The 21,935-nt window shown below is 40.2% G+C and overlaps 1 protein-coding gene across 1 annotated transcript; it reads right to left on the bottom strand.

The window, feature by feature from the left end:
- Nucleotides 1-10,197: 10,197 nt before the first annotated feature.
- Nucleotides 10,198-21,650, bottom strand: WNT16 (Wnt family member 16; the record flags this gene model as incomplete). Its single annotated transcript, XM_080701125.1, has 4 exons — nt 21,426-21,650; nt 20,987-21,237; nt 18,826-19,112; nt 10,198-10,662 (listed from the first exon to the last, which is right to left on the bottom strand). The coding sequence occupies exons 1-4, from the start codon at nt 21,518-21,520 to the stop codon at nt 10,198-10,200; spliced, it is 1,098 nt and encodes a 365-aa protein (XP_080557251.1). The 5' UTR covers nt 21,521-21,650.
- Between the last annotated feature and the right edge of the window lie 285 nt (nt 21,651-21,935).

Genomic DNA, 21,935 nt, shown 5'->3' with positions numbered 1-21,935 from the left:
TATCAGTTTTTCTGCATTGTATTTGTTTTTAAATGAACTTTATAATTTCATGATAGATGAAAGTTCATTTTAGCTTTGTATTTTACTTTATGCTTTAAAGTTTATACAAATTACAAATAATTTGACCAAAAATAATATAATTTTATTCTGTTTGGTTGACCCCCATCTCCACTCCCTTTCTAAATGAAAGAATGTGCTCACTGAGTAGAGTGGCGAAAAGCAGACATGTATTTAGAATGCCTTTTCCAATGAATATGAGAGGAACAAATCACCTGTCGACCAGGTACAAGTTTTGTCACTTGCTCTCTCATTTATTTCAACCTCTTAGACAGCAATGGATATGTATAAATTTAGAGCTGCAGAATAAAGGAACAGGTTTCACCTTTTGAAAGTATTCATGAGAAAGGCTCTTTTCCCATCTCCTGCCAGGATGACTTTTCTACCACATGCATGGTTTTTGATTGTCACAGGCCAATAATAGCTAGCTAATTTCCACCCCCTTCAAAGCTCCTTCCAGTTAGCTGGGCCTTGTTTCTCTCCTATGACAACCACCTTTCTTGAGGTTGCAGTCAAATCAAGGGCCAGATGGAGGGCAAGGCGGGTGGAGCCAGCGAGTGGCTGGCTGTTGGTTCCAGGCAGCATGGTTGGGGGGGGGGGCTCAGAAGAGGAGCCAGCAGCATGGTGGAAACCCCTCCAGGGCATCTAAGAGGCTCTTCCACCCTTAACAACCTTCCTCAAGTCCAACAAGGGGCAGACAACCCCAAGAGCAACTGTAGTGAAAAAACACTTGGAATACTTGGGTGTCTCTTCCGTGGGTGGTCAGAAGGAAAAGGGATTGGCCGGCCCTTCGGTTAGAAACAGAGTAAATGTTTCTCTTGGGTTTGTCCCACAGGCAGTTTATTAGCATAGGGAAGACGGTCTTCCCAGGACAGCTAGTTCACACATACAACTTGCTGCCATCACCTTACTCATGTTGGGTTAGCTGTGCATAAATTATGATGACCTAGAGTGCATTCAGTATTGAAAGAACAAGTTGAGGATAAATTGATAAAAGATGTTCCCTTTTGTCAGGGAAAGTTAATTTATGAGTCTTCAAGCTCATATGTTCCACATACTTGGCCTGTATTTGTTTCGCTTGATAGCTTGAAAGAAAAGGGCCTAAAACCTTAAGAAGAAAATTCTGTAGTAAGGAGACAGGGTAGCATGCTGCTTTAGAAGACTTGCCTGAGTAGCCTTCTATATTCCACTGTTTATAACAGGAAGAACTTAAGAAACTCAATTTCCTCACTTGTAAAACAGGCAGAGTACTAGTGTGCTTGTACCAACTCATTGAATGAAACTTGTAGTATTGCTTATATACTAAGCCATGTACCTTGTAGGCTATTGACATTTTAGATCAAGAAAAGTTAACAAGCCACTCTCTCTAGGTCTCCAGTCTCATCCTAACAAACAAGAAGGGAGACCAAACCAGTAAGACCCCAAGAAGTGATACAGCTATTCCTTAGAGGTTGTCCTGACCTTCAAGCTTCTGACTTTCCATTGCACCCTGGCACCAAGTTCTCCTTCAACCTGGAATTCACACTTTTGTGTGTCTTTAGGCCATTACCATTTCAAATGTCCCACTTGGTGGGCCAGCTTTTATGTATATATCTATACATACACATACTTTTATGGTGTATCATGGTCTCACATCATATGTACATCATGATAGTGACATACATGCCCACAGCACCTGGCTCCCTCCCCATTCCCACTCTTTGCTATATGAGGTATTGAAATTGATACTGATATTCTCACATATGTACACAATGCCAAGGGAAGTGATTCCTTTATTGGCCCAGCTTTTATTTATATATTTATTTTTGGTGGTACTGGGGTTCCTGGAAGCCCTTCTACCTCCGGGCTACACTCCCAGACGTATTTTAACATTTTTATTTGGAAACAGGGTCTCCTAAGCCAGCGCGCACAGCTGGCTTCAAACCTGCGCGATCCTCCTGTCTCTGCCTCCCAAGCGCGAGGATTACAAGCGTGCGCTACCACGCCCGTTGGCCCAGCTTTTATTTATTTTTTTATTTATTTTGTGGTACTGGGGTTCCTGGAAGCCCTTTTTCCTCCGGGCTACACTCCCAGACCTATTTTATATTTTTGAAACAGGGTCTCTTACGCCAGCACGGCTGGCTTCGAACCTGCGCGATCCTCCTGTCTCCGCCTCCCAAGCGCGGGGATTACAAGCGTGCACCACCACGCCCGGCTGGCCCAGCTTTTAAAAGGAAAGAGTATGACTTCGGCCAAAGAGACAGGGAATCCTGCTTGCTCCTTCCTGTGGCAGCAGCCCATTGAGGCTCTCAGGGAGCACAGACCTTGATCTTTCCTGCTCATAACCTGACCATTCACCCCAGCTTCTATTTTAGGGCAGGGAGACACAGTGGTAAGGCAGGTGAGATACTGGGAATCAGTTGCACACCAGCATTAGACTCTCAGGGCCCGTGAATTTCCTTACCGTCACGTTTGCACAGATGGTGTTTCAAGAGGAGTTTCTCGAATGGGAATTTTGAAACTTTTTTTTTTCTGGAATCAAAATATTTCTTACACTGGTAAGTATTTCAAATATATGACTTGATTTCCAGACATTTTCCATGATGTACTATTCACTAAAGTCCTGCTGCCTGTGATGTTGGTACTGTCTGGATCTGGTGTGATGGGATGAATAGACCAGTCCTGGGACCAGTGAAACTCTTGCCAAATCTTAGCCTTCCAAGTCACCAGTGGAATTAAATGGACGATGGGGAACTCTTACTTATCAAATAGGAGTGCTATTTTCGGTAGGTATATCTCTTCAAGCAGAGGCAGGTAATGCTCAGGTATTAAATAAGAGCCAGATATGAGTCTGACAAGTTCTCTCATCCTAAAAATTTGGTGTGAGTTTTGCATTCTGTCACTTAACAGATGTTGATACAAACATGGAAATCCTTTAAATTACCTTTCAATTTCAGCTCCAAAAGTTTCTTTTGCTTATATATACCCCTGTGTTGCTGGGAGACTCATTAGGGAAGTGCTTTGTGTTTTATTTGACAAGAACAGAAATGAACTCCAAGGAAAATGACTTGTGAGTTCCAGCTCTGAGCAGGGGAAAGGTTAAAAAGCAAATAATGCAGGGAGTTCTCGTTAGAAATATGTTGTTTCATGGAAATATGTTAGTCCTTCAGAGTTGAGGATGCCCAGGTAAACTAGTGAGTTTCCCTAGATGTGAGGAATAAGCTCTCACCCCTAAGTCTGGCCTAAGCCTTACCTGGGGAATATGTCCTGTTCTAAATAGCTTTCAGTTCTCCCTCATGGAGAGGACTTGAGGTTTGAAATAAGTGAATGAGCTTGCCCTGAACTCTCCTAGAAATGTGAAACTTGAATGGAATGAGGTGGAAAGGCTGAATTGTGAATACCTTCCTCACAAGGGGGTGCTAAAATTCTATTAGGGAAGCATTCTGGAGTGGTTTTCCTTACAGTTACCCAAAGTCCTGGGAGTGTCGGATGTGAGCCATGATGGAAGTTGTGGCAACTGGGATTTTGAGATTGATGTTTCTATATTTTCAGAAAATGTCAAGCATGGTTTCTCAAGAAGTGATGAGTTGGGAACTTAGGGAAAGAAAAAACTTGTCGAGCTGACAATTTCTCAAATAATGAAGTTATCTTTCAATTTATAAAGTTATTTATCCTGTTCCCTTAAGCCAGGGAGGATTTATCCCACTGATTCAGCTTTCCTATTTTGCCATATGATTTTTTGTTTTTGTTTGTGGTACTGCGGATTGAACCCAGAGGCATTCTACCTCTGAGCTATATACCCCTAGTCCTATTTTATACTTTATTTTAAAACAGGTATCACTAAGTTGTGAGGTGCCTCACTAAGTTGCTGATCTGGCTGTGAACCCGTGATCTTCTGTCTGATCCTCCTGTCTCAGCCTCCCAAGTCCTGGATTTACCAGTGTGCACCACCATGCACCGCTTTCCGTATGCTGTTTCTACTTGGAGGAACAAAAATTAGTTGTTTGCCAAGGAGTGGAAGATGAAGGAATGAATACTTAAGACTAGTGAAAAGTGAGGGTTCTGCACTGAGAGTAAATTGTTAATCATTGACTTATATTTTGTATATCAATACCTTGGTTTAGAAAGTCTTTGAGGTGTATTTAAATGTGTCGTTTGCCAGGCAAAATGATAAATACCTGTTCTCCTGGAACTTGGAAGGCTGAGACAGGTTTGACCCAGTGCAGGGTAACTTGGTGAGAACCCCATTTCAAAAAAAATGTTTTCATTTTAAGTTAAAGGAATGGTGTTACATAGCTCAGTTAAAACACCCCTGGGTTCTGTTCCCAGTGTCACAGGTAAAATATCCCTGTACCACTGGTTCAGTACCAGTACCACAATTAATAAATAAAGAAGTTCAATTTAATATGGTGATAGTCCTCCTTCATCAAAGAGAAATTAGGGGCAACAAAGGAGTGTACTTACCTTTTGTTGGCTAAATGACCAGTTAGACATGGGTTATGACCAGGTGTTAGATTATTACTAAATATAGCAGAAAAGGCTCCTTGGATCTGTGGAGGTGAGTCACCTTGAGACCTCATATGCCATTTAACAGGAAACAGGGTGTCCTGAATCCCTTACTCTTTCTGCCTTACCCGTTCTTAGAAATCAAGTGTGCAGGGTGTGGGCTAGCAATCCCAGCATTCAGGAGGCTGAGAGAGGAGGGTCGTGGTTCATGGACAGCCTCAGCTACTAAGTGAGGCCCTTTGCAACTCAATGAGACCCTGTTTCAAAATAAAGAGTAAAAAAAAAAAAAAAAATTGTGCTGGGGGGTGTAGCTTGGAGGTTGATTGTCCCTGGATTCCATCCCAGTACCGCAAAAAAAAAAAAAAAAATCAAGTACTTTCACTAATTCTGTAAATGAAAAAGTCTCATGTGAAATTTTACTTTGTGTTGAGTTGGTCCATGTTTATTACTTTCTCTTTAAAATCACATGGGGAGAGGTTGCATTTTCTAGCACGATTTTGTTTCAAAAGGTTTTAATCTGGTACAAACCACCTCTAGTGTTTTTTCTTTCGATGTGAATACAAGTCACTACAAATGGTAAATTTCATCCAGCTATTAAAAATAACACCTTATGTAACAATTGGCTGTAAGCACAATAATAAAAAGGATGTAAGTATTTATTTTACGTCGAACTAAATTAGGTTGATCTTCTCCCGGAGTCATTTCGTCTTGGAATGATCGCTAGATTCTTACACAGTCCAACTCATGGCCCCATTGGGATCTCAAGTAGAAGTCAGTTTAAATCACTTTGAGCTTAGCAATCAAGGAATGGGGTATTTTAATTATATTTCATGGCAAACCTCAGTTCTCAGTTCTCCCATCACTTTCCTTCCTCTCCTCAACCAAGTTTATGTAACCAAGCCATGGGGGAAAATCCTGCAATTTTCATTAATTTACAAATCCCCAAACCCTTTGAATGGTATACTGTAAACATAGCCTACTGACAATTTCAATATGGTGAGAAGCACATATCGATGTGGTTATAGGCACAGATGCTGAAGCCAGTCAATTGTGTGTGATGTTGGGCTGGTCACTTCACTTACAGGTGCTGTGTCTCAGTTTCTCCATCTAAAATAAGGCCCACAATAATGGTACTTACTATATGAAGTTGCCTTGAGGATTAGATATCTATACATCTACCAGTCTAATGAGTGATATATGGTGAGTGCTAAGTGTTTGTTAATATTAGTAGTGTGTATACGTGTGTGTGTCGGGGGGGTGCTGGGGATTAAACCTAGGAGCATTCTACCTCTAAGCTATACACCCAGCCCTATTTTATTTTTTATTTGGAAACAAGGTTCAGCTAAGCTACTGAAGCTGGTAAGCCTGTGTTCCTTCTGTTTCAGCCTTTTAAGAACTGGGATCAAAGGTGTATACTATCATGCCCAGCAGTGCTAATATTATTTTCTTTCAAAGATGAGTCCCGGGTGTACCACAGTGTCTCTTTTCAAGTTGTATCACATGGAATACTCTCCCAAAAAGTTATGATATCATACCTTACCTAGAGTAAATCTGAAACTAGGAAGAAGGTACCCTAGCCCAAGCTCTCCTTAGGGAGAGCTTGTCTTGGGGAGTGTTCCTGGGGTAAAGTTTTAATTTTTCTTTTTTTTTTTTTTTCTTGCCATACTGACATGGAACCCAGGGGCATTCTACTCTGAGCTACACCCCCAGGCCTATTTTTTGTTCTTTATCTTGAAACAAGGTTTCACTGAGTTGCAAAGGGCCTCACTAAGTAGCTAAGGCTGTCCACTAACCCCTGTCTCAACCTCCCAAATGCTGGGATTACAAGCATGTGCCACCACACCTGGTTAAGTTTTAATTTTTCTTCCATTAAGTTAGCCTAGTGGATCATAATGCTTTAGATTAGCTAACTGGCTCCAAAGGGTTAGTTTAATTAGGGATATTTGGGGGGTCTTTGATGACCTGTGGGAAGTGATATGGGGAAGTATCAGCAACTCACCCAAGGACAACAAATCAATATTTTGATGAGCTTTTCTGCATCCACATTTTAAGTTAAGAAAAATAAATATTGTATCTTTTTCTCTGACAATATTTCAGGAAATAAAAGTGTGTTTTTAAAATATTGACTGAATATCTCGTGATTCCAAAGCTGTAAAAATATATAAGGTGGTAGGCATGTAAACATTTATAAAGAAAATATTCTTGTTAGTCTTGTATGACTCTCATATTTCTTTATAAAACTACCTAAATTGGGGATAAAAAAATAATGCCGTTGTTTATATTAAAAAGAATTAACATGGCCAGGTGTGTTGGCGCATGCTTGTAATCCCAGCATTCGGGAGGCTGAGACCAGAGGATCACAGTTGGTGGACAGCCTCAGTTACTTAGTGAGGCCCTCCGCAACTTAGTGAGACCCAGTTTCAAATTAAAGAATTAAAAATAGGGAAATAGGGCACGGGGTGTCGCTCAGAGGTTGAATGCCCCTGGGTTCCATCCTCAGATCTGCAAAAAATTAAAAAAAAATTAACATGTTGCATAAAGGTCCTCTTATCAGAGAAATTCTTTCAGTCAAGTTCCTTAGCTGTAACAAAAAATGTATTTTATGTTTTTCTTGCTTTGATTTCAAGGTGAATTATTGCCCCTTGCCATTTTTTTCTATCAGGCAGTTCCAATTAACAAAAAGACTTTAACTCCTAAACTGAAAATGATACACTAGAGGACTCCCCCTTTTAACATGATAAGGTCATTTAAATAAATCAAGGCACTTTGTGCCCACACAGTCCAGAACTTTAGGCTTGCTTTGTTTGGCTGTGAGTCCTGTGTGATGCCAGAAACTGCACACTGATCTGTCTCATGGCAATTATGGCCCTTGCTGGAACGGGCAGTGGGTTTCATGCCAACTAAAATGACAGGGCTTGAGAACAAAGGAAAACCAGGGTATTATGTTACCAGTAAAAGGTGCCTGAACACTGGGCAGCAGAACATTGCATGTCCCAGGTCAATCAATATGTTGAGTTCCTAATGCCCACTCCCTCCCCCCAGTGACCTCCCCCCACAATGACCATTGTGATTGGTTCTGAGACAGGTATATTTAGCCAGTTAAAGCCAATGAGATGCAGATGACCTATGCTAAGCCTTCTGGGAAATAAAAATTTATTTCTTCTGGGTGAGCAGCCAGAAAAGAAGATAATCTCTGTCTTCCTTGGAATGAACGAGGCCTCTCTTTCCTTAAAATGAGTGACAGGAGAATGAGTAGCCCTGTTACTAAGAACAATAGAGAACCTGGAGCTGCTAGAATGGGAGGGCTTGTGTGGAGGGTTCAGCATGTTGTGGAGGCTGAAAAAGGAGACAATGTCAGAAATTAGCTTGAAGTGAGAAAGGATGACTTTGACGGCATGTCGAGGATGAGAAGGAAAAGAAAAAGAAGAGCCCCAGTTCACATCCTGTTTATAAAGTAGTGACTGAGCAGTAATGGAGTAGCAAGTTAGAGGCTGTCTGCTTCTCATAGTTAATTGATACAATAATTATGAAAAGTTTTCTAATTAATAAAATTGGTTAATAATGGACACTATAGGCATCCTCCTAAAAAGTGGTCCCTACTTTCAATGAAGTTAAAATAGACTTTATTTTGCAAACAGAACATGAGAATAAGTGTTGTTTCAGGTTACTCTATTCAGCAGTTACAATTGGAAAACACTTTCAAGGAAGCATTATATCTGCAATTTCTAAGTCATTTAGTAAATAATAACTTTGGTAATCTTTAAGGGTTATAGTCAAACGTTTAGTCTTGATTTTAATATGAAAACAGACATTTCCCGTGGGTTTAATTTTTTTCTGCCTTGATAAGTAAAATAAAAAGGAAATAGAATGAAGCTTTTGGAGCAGAGAAACATTTATCTTGTTAATTAAAATAGTCTTTCTTTATCCATTATGAACTTTGAACATCTATTTTTCTATATAATACTGAAATACTAACAATGCATAAAAACAAGCATTTATGTTGCAACAAAACCTTAAGTAAAGACCTGTAATTTTTACCAGGAACCTTGTAAAATATGATGAATTTACATGCATAAATATTACAGCACTAAAGACCACTCAGTCAGGCATTGTGGTGTATGCCTGTAAACCCAATACTTGGGAGGCTGAGACAGGAGGATTGCAGATTCAAGGACAGCCTTAGTAACTTAGAGAGACTCTGTTGCAAAATAAAAATAATAGTAAAATAGGTCTGGGGTATATCTTGGAGGCAGACTGCCCTTGGGTTCAATCCCCAGTACTACCAAAACAAACAAACAAACAAATAAACTCCACATTCAAATGGAAATGCAGCATTACATACAATATAATAAATATCCAGGATATCAAATCCACAGATTATTACTCTGATTTAGATCTTTTTTTCCCAGTTAAGACTTTTACAATATAATTTATTATAATAACCAATAACCTTATGAGTTAAGCAAAACTAATGTGAAAAGAGTACTTAATTAGTCAGATTACTGAAATAACAATGCTCGATACTTATAAAATTGTCATTTGGGTAAGTAAAACATATCCCAGTCACTAATTGCTCTTTTACCTTTCTCAATGTTAAAAAAAAAAAGGTCATAGTTAATAGTATGAAAAAGAAACACAGGCTAATCTTATGTCTGAGATAATCTTATTGCCTTAACTTGGGTGTTGGCAACAAATGTCTTAAGTTTAAATATTTGTCATATAATTTAAATACTATATTTACAAAATATAAAACTTTTTAGCAAAATACTATACAAAATACTGTCTTTACACATTTAAAGAGTGCTTTTCTTTACAACATATGAGAACCTTTTATATTTTTAACTTCTACTTTCCCACATATTTCCAGCATCTCCCTCCCCCAGGATCTCAGAGGTGCATTTGCCAACAGTGGAACCTGGACTGTAATAAAAGTATGGATCCAAAGATCAAAGATTGCCATACACCATATGAAGGTTTTTCTAGACAAATGCTTGTGGTGGTTTAAAGGCACTTCAAAATCCATTTGCACGTTTTGCTTTTTATATTTTGCTTCTTTTTGTTTGGCATTAACTCTAACGAATGTTTGCTGCATTGCTTTATGAAGGCTCTTTTCAATTGTCCTTCTTTTGAAGCGCATACAGGGTAAGTGAATACCCGACACATGCGTTAAGTTTTCAACATCCATCTGTGCACAAACTCTGAATATAATTTCTTTGATTAAAATACCCAAATAATAAATGGGATTCATGTTTACTCATTTTTACTGCTATAAGAGGTGTCTTTCAAAAAATAACTAATGTTCACCCACCATAATTGAGTTCCATAATTGAGGATCTTCTGAATATGGACCATGTCTCCAGAATGAGGGCTCTTTTCTTGTTCTCTTTTTTTGCTTAAAACAGATTTATCTGCCTTCTCTATCAACCACCAAAAGATGAATGCAAACCTTTTCGGCTTTAGAATTCCAAGCAACCACATGATCAAGGTGAGGTTGGATATCAGTCAGGTAAAGGATACCCCAGAGACCCAAGGATCCTGGAATTCCAATGCAAAGTCAGGTCCACCAGCCCCGCACAGGAGAGGTACCTAGAGCCCTCTGGCTTACAACATTGCCGTACATCGCTGAAGAGTCTGGCTCAAGGCTGAATGGAGTAGTTACTTGCAAGTGTGGACATCAGTCATGCTTTCACACCTTCTGCAGCGGACATAGCAGCACCAAATGAATTTGCACTCGCACCTCTCCACCTGCCTGACCACGTGGGTGTTGTAGCCTCGGCCGCAACAGAGGAGGTTGCAGCCGTCTGCGCCGTCTGACGTGCGGTTGCATTCTCTGCCTTGAGTCCCTGGGATTCCCAGTCTTTTATCCTCTACACAGTAGTTGGGAGACTTATTAACGTAGAGTAGGTCATCCTTATGGATCGGTATTTTCCTCTGATCTTTTTCTCTCCTGCGCATTTTCCTCTTTATTCTGTCTGATACCTGGATACTGTTTTCGTACTTATCCTTTAACAAATGGCCAATCTTTTCAAATGAAGACATGGTTTTCCAGCATGTTTTCACAGCACAGGAGCCAGAAACTCCGTGGCAGCGGCAGTCCACTGACATCAATTTGGCCACTGCCTGAAACCAACAGTAATTGTGTTTAAAGGTCGCGCATGGAATGATTTGTACAACAATAGAAACATGCTTAAGTTAATCACTTAACTTTCTGCATCTGCTTCCTCCTATATTGAAATGATGGGTTCGAATATAAAGGATCTTTCTGTTTACGATTCAAATGTTCTGTACTTTAGTTTTGTCCAAATGTCTTGACACTGCAGAATAAATCTTTCCAAGCTGCATTTAAAATAGTAGTAGGCCATGCTTATGTTCTTATAAGAGTTTATTTGAGATACTAAAGGGAAATTACTTTTTTTGTGTGTGTGGTACTGGGGATGGAACCCAGGGACATTCTACCTCCATGCTATACCCCAGCCTTATTATTACTATTTTTTTTTTTTGAAACAGGGTTTCACTGAGTTGCAAAGGCCTCACTAAGTAGATGAGGTTGTCTGAGAACTGCTGTCCTCCTGTCTCAGCCTCCTAAAAGCTGGGATTACAAGAGTGAGAGTGCACCACCATGCCCGGCTCAGGAAATTACTTTTATTTCTAATACTCCACTCAAGTTTGATTGTGGGAGGATGCTCACATATGCCTATATGCACCTGATACCATCAAGTACCTAGTACCTTGCTACTCAGAATAATATTCATGGACCAGTAGCCCAAGCATGATTTGTGAGGAGTGAGGGCTCTCCAGCACTACCCCAGAATCCCAGAACCAGAATCTCTAGTTTAACAAGATCCCCCAGGTAGTGGGGATCCGCACATTAAAATTTTTGAGAAGAACTGATGGAACACATGCCCTCAACTCTCATTATTTATAGAAACATTGTGGAACTTTACAGATAACCCAGGCACAAACCCTTGAGATTCTGATTTTGTTGGCTAGAGCAAGCTATCCAATGATGCTAAATGATAGCCAGGGACAATACCCATGATTCACCTGATACTTCTTAGGCTTGATCACTATAGAAGTAGTTACATTCCTAGGGGTTGGGGTAGGATAGGAAGACATGGTTACAGACCATAATCACAGGCCACATGAGAAACCCTAACTAATCGAGTTAAGTTGGTTAAAAGGAGAAGGGGTTAAACAGGATATTTGCTTCCAGCAAATTCTTCCTCCTTTCTGATAAATTAATTCAAAACATATATCCTATTCTTGGTGATCAATAATAGTATTCTAACAGATGAAACAGTAAGAGAATAAAGATCATAATTTTTTTTTATTTTCTAGGCACCAAGTTCAATTAAGACAGAGAGCCAGGCGTGGTGGAGCAAGCTTGTAATCCCTGCACTTGGGAGGCAGAGACAGGAGGATCACACAGGTTTGAAGCCAGCCTCGCTGTCTTATGAGACCCTGTTTCCAAATAAAAAAGTATAAAGTAGGTCTGGGAGTGTATCCTGGAGGTAGAAGGGTTTCCAGGAACCCCAGTACCACATACACACACACACAAAAAAGACAGACTGAGGAATTAAATGAGATTCCAACCCCAGTACCACAAATATATGTGTATGTATTTGTGTTGCTGGGGTTGGAACCCAGGGGCATTCTACCTCTGAGCTATACCTCCCGTCCTATTTTTTATTTTATTTGGAAACAGGGTCTCACTAAGTTGCGGAGGGCCTCACTAAGTTGCTGAGGCTGGCTGTGAACCTGTGATCCTCCTGTCTCAGTCTCCCAAGTACTGAGATTACAAGTGTGCACCATCACGCCCAGCTCAGATTACATATATTTTGTAATACCCCATGGCTTGATGTATATTGAGGTCTAAATGCTCCCTTTCTGTGAAGACAGAGAGAAATAAGAGTTCAGTTAAAAAGCTTCAATGAGCTCAATAGCACAAAAGCAATACAGAGATTTCAAAACTTTAGGGCTCTAACCTCATACACATACCAGGCGAGCCAGCATAGCTCCCTTCAATCCCCAGCTGATGGCAGGGCAGATTAATAAATCGTCAGGACTAGTTGTCGAGTTGACTTGTTGTCAACGTGCTGGATAAAATGAAAAATGGATCCATCCATTCAGTAACTTGGAACTGGTATTATGTAATCTCATCAAAAAAAAAAAAAAAGGAAAAACCTCACAGTTTAAATTCCACTTAAAGTTCTTATGAAACCCATAAGCAAAGGAGCTATACTTGCTATTTTGAAACAAACCAAACATTGCCATATTTTCAGAATTTTCTAATACATTAAAATTTTGAAACTAATATGGACTATTTCAAACAATTACAATTTTTTTTGCAACATTAAATAGAAGTTTTTTTTCGTGTGTGTGGCACTAGAAATTGAACCCAAGGGCATTCTACGTTCCAGCTACACCCCAAGCCCTATTTTATTTTTATTTCGAAACAGAGTCTCATTAGGTTAATGAGAGTCTCACTGTTTGCTGAAGTCCTGAAACCTGCTCTCTTCTCTCACCTCCAAGTACCAGGAATACAAGTGGGCAGCATCATGCCCAGTTTAAGCATATAGTATTGATTTGTATGATGTTTGATACTTTTTGGTAATGTTTAAAAATAATAAACAGGATAATATTTAAACCCTGTCCATTATAGAACATGGTGCATGATCTGTTTTAATTCACAAGACCAAAAAGCTAATAAATGTGTCTATTTCTTATTAACCCAGGGCAAAGGGTGCCGAAATAAAAACAGTTCATACTATGCCGTGCACTGGTTTATTTGGTTTGATTTATGGCTTTTGATAATTACAAAGCCTTCAATATTTTAAGATATCTCGAGCCAAATAAATGTTCAAATGAATGCCATCTGCCTACCTTTGTTCAGATCTTATATGTTTGAAGGATATGGGAAGAGAATTCAATCAGTGCTAGTCAAAAGCAAAATAAATTGTATCAAGAAAACCAAGAACCCTGAGAACGTATGTTTCTTTGTTTTAAGCCTGATCAATGTTCCTTAGAGTCATCCCTTGATGTCAAGCTGTCTTTTCCTCTGGGTCATGATAGAGAACCTGACTTTTCCTGCTATTTACTGGTTCGGACATCATGTAAGGTATTGTCTATTTGCAACGCATGGAGAGCAGAATCGATGCTCATCAAATTCTTAAGGACTGATTAGTTCTCAGTGGGACAGTTTAGCCCATCCTCTGTTGATAACCTGATCTAGAGGAAGTAATAAAAATTGTCTTTATAAATAGCAGAGTCACTCTGAAAATGTGAAAGACATTAAGAGACTGTTAGCCTAAGGGTTCTCTTCTAATTCTGCGGCGTTAGCCCGTCCTCAGCAGTGTTCATCTGTTAAAGTGAAACACTTGCTTCCTTGGTTGGAAGGATAAAAAGGGACTTTCAAATTCTATTTTATCACCAACTAAATTTGTACTTAAGTTTTGGGTTGATTCTCCCGTACTGAATACCAATCCTTTTAAACACCTTAGGTTTATAATTTTCCAAGGACAAAATTTTAAAAAGTTTAATTCTATTACTTTTGAATTTTAAGTGACCCAGTAATAATTATAAGAAATAATATGACATATTTTTGTATCCTAGACTCTACATATATAAACAAACTTTAAGTAGAAAGATCCCAATAATATGATATGCAATTTGAATAATTATATCCTCATGATACAAGGATATCCCAAATTCAAGAATGAAACTTGGCCAAATGGAAATTAAATTAAATCAATAAAATCACCACTCAGAATTTTATGAAATGTCAATTTTGCTGACAGACAGACAGACACACACACACACACACACACACACACACACACACACACTTTAATTCTATAGAATTTAGTGTTTCTCAAGGAACTTCATAAATTATTTTACTTGATTTAGTTTTATAGGAAGAAATGTATTTTGCTTTAGGTACTTAATGAGCAGGTGATATATAATGTTTTTATACAGAGAACAATAATTCCAGTAGAACAGAGAAAAATTAAAGTGAAAAATGCAAGAATCTCTAAGGAGATTTCATGAGCATCCCCCCAAAGTATATTCTGGATCTTTTCTGCTAGGGATCTTAATTACTGTTAAAGTGTCATTCTGAGCCACAGTAATAGTGCCTTCATTTTCTGTTAACAGGACAAGTAAGAGAATAGCAACTGAAGGAGTTGTGTGTGGTTATGAGAAAATTCCTTTCTCTACTCTAGTTGAATTGTTAAGGTTTATAACGATATTAACAGAGGAATGTTTTGTTAACTATTGCAAACAGATGTGCGCATTTTAGTGGAACATTTTTAAACTATGGGCGAGCAATTAGGAGGGAGGCATCTAATCTACTGGGTTCTTCATGTAAGTTTTGGTTTGATAAAATGTTTAATGAAGTGAAATAGGAAAGATGTATCATCAGTACTGGATATAAAAATAGGAACCACTTAAGAAGTGGTTTAGGGACTGATTGGTCCGACAATTTTGACTCAGAGGTAATGCAGCAAAGATTGTTTTCCAGCATATTATTTTATCCAAATTTTACAGGAATGGCCAGAAAATTGTTGCGGAACATTTTGTGACTAACATTTCATTTTGTCAGCTATCAGATGATCTGTTTAAGTTTTTTTTTTTTTTTAATGAAAACTGCGACACAGTGTTGAACGGGTGTAGTATTTCTATTTTATTTTGTAACTTTTGGTCCAAAAATATATTTGAACCTGCTGAAAAGCAAAACACTGATGTGTTGTTCAACTACTTATAAATATTCTTGAAACAGGTCAATGAAAAGTTGGGGCCCGGCCCTTCCCACTTCGTTGAGCTACTCATCATAAAACAAATTATGGGGTAGAGAAACTTAAAAGTTTATGAGGTGGACATGGTAAGAATGGAAATATTTTAAGCACACCAAAAGAAATACCCATAAATATTCCAAGTCACATTATTCCCAGAAGTTCTGCCCCTGGAAGACATCACATCATAATGTTAGCCAATCACTGTTTAGCAACATTATTCTTGGAGTTATAACTTTAGGAATGGTGTCAGAAACCAAGTGGGAATCAGAGTATTTAAGGTCAGCGGTTAGAAAATCATCTATCCTGCTCACAGCACTACTAAGCGCCAGTACCCACATTTCTCTGAACACTTTCCTACATTTTGAGTTTGGGATTTTGAGACTAGAAAAATCAGCTCAATTGAATGCAGACTTTGAACTTAACTCAGACAAATATGCCTAATAGATTAAAATTCTAATTGCCAATACTGGAAACTGAGTCAATTGTTCTTACATGTTAGGTAATATCCTGGAAACCTGTTTGGGGTTTGTTATTGTTGTTGTTGTTGTTATTGTTATTGTTTTGGTTTTTTATTATTGTGTTTGCTCTCTCTCCTCCTCCCTCCCTCTCCTCTTCTCTCTCCCCTCCCTCCCTCTCCCCACCCCTCCCTTTCCTCTTCTCTCTCACCCTCCCTCCCCACCCATCCCTCTCCTCTTCTCTCTCTCCCCTCCTTCCCTCTCTCCCCACCCCTCCCTTTCCTTTTCTCTCTCTCCCCTCCCTCCCCACCCCTCCCTTTCCTCTTCTCTCTCACCCTCCCTCCCCACCCATCCCTCTCCTCTTCTCTCTCTCCCCTCCTTCCCTCTCTCCCCACCCCTCCCTTTCCTTTTCTCTCTCTCCCCTCCCTCCCCACCCCTCCCTTTCCTCTTCTCTCTCACCCTCCCTCCCCACCCATCCCTCTCCTCTTCTATCTCTCCCCTCCTTCCCTCTCTCCCCACCCCTCCCTTTCCTTTTCTCTCTCTCCCCTCCCTCCCCATCCCTCCCTTTCCTCTCCTCTCTCTTCCCCTCCCTCCCCACCCCTCACTCTCCTCTCCTCTCCCTCCCCAGCCCTCCCTCTCCTCTCCTCTCTCTCTTCCTCCCTCCTTCCCTCCCCACCCCTCCCTCTTCTCTTCTCTCCTCCCTCCCTCTCTCCCACCCCTCCCTCTCTTCTCTCTCTCAGGCTCCCTCCCCACCCCTCCCTCTCCTCTTCTCTTTTTTTCTTCTCTCTCTCTCTCTCTCTCTCTCTCTCTCTCTCTCTCTCCCTCACCACCAATGGAAAGAAAAATATAAAAATGTTTTGAATTATAATACCTCATGAGAAAAGAACCAACAAAAACATCAGTGTAGTACTTTCAAAATAGCCAGGTAAATGTTTTGTAATATTTTAGGATTCTATCCAGAACAATGTGAAAAGAAAAAAAATCAATAGAGAAAACTTTGAAATTTGCACCAAATGTATACATATGCACAGGCTGAGTTATTTTCTGCCTAGACAGAATAATAGCAAAAATTGCTGTAATATGAGGAAGTCATTTTTTGTTAATAAATTGTGGATTAGAATACATGTTGCCTAGTTGCAGGCTTCTAATAAAACCAGAATATAAACAATAATGTAGGATCTACTAACAGTTATAAGGGAAGCATGGCTATCTAATTCTTAAAAAATACAAGAGGAAATAAAACTAAATATCTAATGTTACTTATAAAAACATTTTAGGATGATTCAGGGCTTTTTATAAGTTCAGAGACAACTTTGTTTAAGAAAATTAATTGTAACATGAGCTCTCTAGTTTTTTAGATTATTTTTAATTGCTACCAAATTATTTAAAAATTGCTAAAGAAGATTTAAGTTCTATGTTGATAATTAACATTCATTTAATTGGTTTCTTTTTTAAAAATATGTTCATTAGCTATGATTTTTTTCTAACTTAACTCTAAATTTTACTGGAACATATGTTAATTATGTTAAACCTCTTTTTATACTAATATGTTAAAAATTATAAATAGTTCCTTATTGGATAATATTTAAATTGAAGCAGCATCTTATTTATTATTTTAAAATGTAAAACATTAAGGGAAAGAAACATGTTTATGGCTGCAATGTTGACAAGAGTTATTCTAGTAAGGAAAAATAACTTTTAAAATGTCTAAACAGAAATATGAAAAGCTTATATAGGTACCCATTGACTTTTATGTTTGCTGTTTTGACTTTCATATTCAAATTGAATTAAAATTAAAATTTCAATTTGAAATCAGGTGATATATTTACCAAATTTTCTGATTTTGTACTTTAAAGTAGGGCAGTCAAGTAAAGCAACCTGGCTGGAACTTGTAACTATTCTAAATAAGTCCCACTTATTCACTTGCCAAAAATGTAAAACAAATGCAACATATACTTTAAATATTCCTAAGAGATACTGCAACTTGTTTTAATTTACTTCAGGAGAATGTGGTGAATTTCAATGATTACTCTGGGAATTTTACAAGTCATTGAATATTTATGATAATGTACAATATGCACTGATATTCCTGTCCTGACAAGTTTATTACAACAGAGAAAATAAATATTAGTGGAAAAAAGTTATAACATTTTACCTTTAGGAAAGTCACTATGAATTACCAACTGACTCAACTGTTGTACAATTCAGCCTTTGTTTGTGTAACACTAATATATAAAAGTTAAATTAAACTATACACACACTCCATTTTAAGAAAACAAAGTAAAAAAATCAAAAGTGGTAAAAGAAGTTAGTTAGGTGATGGCTCCTCAGATTTATCTCCCTTCCTTCTATCTTTATGGTTACTATGTTTCAAAACAACCACACTTTTAGTATAGCTATAGATTCCTTCTACTTAGCTACATTTTATGAAAATTTTTAAAAAAACTTACATTTCTCTATAATAAAATAACTCATTGCCTTAAAAAGCAAACTTTGCTTTACAAAATAAAATATTATGCTATCTTCAGAGAGTAAGAATAAACTTGGTGGGTTTAGAAACCATTGCCCCCTTTAGAAAAGTGGATTTAAAAAGATATAATCGGAATTCAAATCTGGGGAAATAATATCTGATTCAGTTCCATTTGAAAGGCAGATACTGTACATCCTACTCTGGTTTTCCCACTAACCAGCTAAGGGGATAGAACCAATAAAACAAGAGATATCTGTACATCTGTTATTTTATAATTAATGCTTTAAGTATACAAAGACTACAACCACCACTAATACATTTAACTTAACAAGATTCAACTTACCTCAAATGCAGAGCCTAAACTTAACACACTCATAATGAGACCTCCCCCACACACAAATATATACAAACACATACATGAAACATTGAAACACACACACATCTACATATCTGTATAACGATGTCAGTTTCTAGTTTTCTGGATTCACCCAGAAGCCTATTCCTTAGCATTGTTCAGCATTGTTAAAGGCTCTGGATTTTCATTCCATTGTCTAACAACACATACCTGCCTTCCAGCTTCATTGTTATGTAGGTTCATTGCCAGCAGGGCTTTGCTTTCTTTGCCTGTAGTGTTTCTGATAGGGAAGTCTAGGAACTTTCTGCTGAACCACATCCCGTACTGGACATCATCGGAGCAGCCGCCCCAGTGCCAGCCTTCACTTGCGGAGCCTCCATTCTGCAAGGTGGTGTCACAGGAGCATTCAGTCATGTTGCCTGCGCTGCATGACCTGGTCACAGAATGCACCAGGCCCGCAGCCATCACAGCATAAATAAATGCTGTCTCCTTGGTGCCTAGAATAAAACACAAATTGCTACATTAGAGAGGCATGTCACTTTCTGTTCATGTCCAAGACAAATAGTTGTCCTCTTACCAGGCAAGGAAATTTTCAATGTTCTACAAAGGACGTTTTAATGAGCACACATTTGGAAAGGAGGATTTCTATTGTTCTAGTCTCTAAAATGACAACATTAATTTCCACTATCCCACTTGAGGGCACTGTCATATGTTGCAAGTCACAGACTGTCTTAAAGTCGTATTTGTTTTTAAAATTTAAAATGAACATCAGCAGCTAGTTTAGTGTTTCATAGACAGTAGCACCTGAAGAATACATGCTCAATTTAAAGCCCTTTGCATGGGTACCATATGTGCTAACAAAATACCTGAAGAACATCAAATTGCTTTTCTTTTTAAATTTAAAATGCCCTGCACTCACAAAACACAAACTGGCAAATTTGGTGTGATTTTGGTTTGCATACATAATGCATATCAGAATGCAAATTAAAATTCAGCAAAGACCCAGGCAACTAGTAGATAAATGTTTCACATTAAAGACAAAACTGGAAAAAAAGGATACTGTGAAAAACATATCACTGATAGTAATATGAGAGTTAACATTTTGTATAATAACTAACTTTCTTACAATTTAAAGGTAAAAAATAAGATAGTTGTAATGTCATTAACAAAAAAAAATGTTATCGAAAATGACTCTATATTAAAATAGTTGTATGTAGTACTACTGCCATAAAGTTCAAGCTAAAATCTTTGAAAATTAAAGTTTCATTAAAACATTAACAGAACGGACTAGAAGAGACTCAGCAGGCGACTTTTCCCCCCCTTTTGGCATGTTTAGATTGGAGCAGAAATAGTTTCACACCCGTTGTTCAATACACCGTTTCAACAGCTAATACTTCTGCATTTCAGTAACTGGGAAGAGCATATATCTATTTTTTTTTTCTCCTCTTCCTTTTCTACTTCTTTTTTTCTCCCTAGGGAGTTCGGGGCTCCTTGGAAAGGGTGTTCAGGCTAAAACTCGGAGAGGGAAATGCGGAGCTGTGGCGGCGGTAGTGTGCAAGGACCCTTTGGGAAAGGGTCAAAGGTACCAAGAGAAAGGGAATGAACTTAAAAATAAGACCACGCATCGAACAGTGGCCCGGCTCTAAAATTATTTGAATCTATTGGTATTCCAGGCACAGTCCCGGCTCCCCGTACCTTTTCGTGGGAAAAGAGTCAATATACTTGTGGAAAAAGAACTTTGTTTTACTGCAGTTTCCTGCAATGCGGGAGTGCACAGAGGAAGAGAGAGATCGAAGGAAAAGAAAAGGGAGAGAGAGCTTAAGTAGCCATGGTCAGGTTAGCTGCACGTTGGGTCCTCGGGGACCGGTCCCTTAAAGTCATCCTTATTCCATCAACCTGGTGCCCGGAGGAGTCAACAAACCTGGGTCCACTTTTCAGTTAGCCACTGGTCCCGGGCTCTGCGCGCCCACGGAGCTGGTTAAATCGAAGCAGATGCGGTGGCGGAGGCATTCCCCGCCGTCGACCTGGTGTTTCTGCAGCTGGTCACGCACGTAGGGGGGCGCTACAGGGTCCGAGGGGTCGGCGGGGTAGGACAGCCAGACTTTTTCTCCAACTCTGACCGGGCGCCGCAGGCAGGCAAAAGAGCCGCGGCCCCTAGCAGCCCCTGAACTCGAAACCTGGGGAGTATGCCTCCTCCAGGACCGCACCTGCACCCGAGGTCTGGCCTCGTTCGCTCACAGTTATCTGGCCCCAAAGAGACCTCTTGAAGGCTTAGAAAGTCACGGGATCACACAAACGCTATTTACTTTATTTGAGGGAGTCAAGGGGTGTCGCCGGTGTCCCCTGCCATTCCCCGGGCGCCCGGACTCACCGCTGTTCATTTCGTAGCCAAAGAGGGGGCTGGTCCCGAGCGGTGCGGCGGCGGCGGCGCTGGCGACCTTGCAGTTCCATCTCTCGTGCTTGAACTGGCTCCGGCACTCCTGGATGCCCAGCCGGGCGCCCTCGCGGATGCTGGGCAGCAGGTAGGGTTTCCTCTTGCACAGCTCCTTCTGGCGGCTGTTCAGTGGCAAGTTGGCACAGCCCAGCTTCTCCGGAACCCCAAAGGAGGCGATGCCCAACCACCTGTAAGACAAGGCGTCCCCTAGAGCAAGCCGCTCTGGGCTCTCCTCCCAATCCCAGATCTTTTCCTGATAATTAGGTCACCCAGAGGGTCTCCGCCCCGCCTCTCTCGGCCCCTGGTGAAAGTTCCCAGGAGTTGGTGACCCCTTTTCCCACACACCCCAGGTACCTCATCAGCCCCTGGTACTCACATCCAGTTTCCTTGGGCTCCGCAGGGGAAGAGCGTGAGCAGGGCTGCCCACAGCGCGCACAGGCGGGGCAGGGCCAGGAGTGCCGCTCTGTCCATGGCCCCGCACGGAGTCCCCCAACCCCGGCCACTCCTCTTCTGCCCGACCTCTCTAGAGGCCCCCCAAGGCCGGAGGTCAGTCCCCCAGGGCCAAGTGGTCCCACGCCCTCTTGCTCTTTGCAGACAACATAAAAAGAAGGCCAGCAAAGTTAGGGGCTCTCTGCAACCCCCAACCCCCTTGCAGTTTAAGGAGGAGGAGGAGGGAGGGGCTTGAGGCCCTCCTCCTGCTCAGCGTTGGAGATGTGCGGGAGGTGAGGGAGCGTCCCTCGCATTCCAAGGTGAGAAACTTCTGTTGATGTCTCCGCGTCTCCATCGCCCCAGGCTTCTGCTCGCATCTCCTCCCCCCCTGACCGCGCCTGGCGCCTGATTGGCCCGGTGGCGGCCCCGCATCTCATCATCCCCAAATATTAGGTTC

This window comes from Muscardinus avellanarius, assembly GCF_963383645.1.
Source record: "Muscardinus avellanarius genome assembly, chromosome: 9".
NCBI classification, from domain to species: Eukaryota; Metazoa; Chordata; class Mammalia; order Rodentia; family Gliridae; genus Muscardinus; species Muscardinus avellanarius.
Note: the sequence above shows the minus strand (reverse complement) of the source record. Positions and strands in the feature narration are given on the sequence as shown.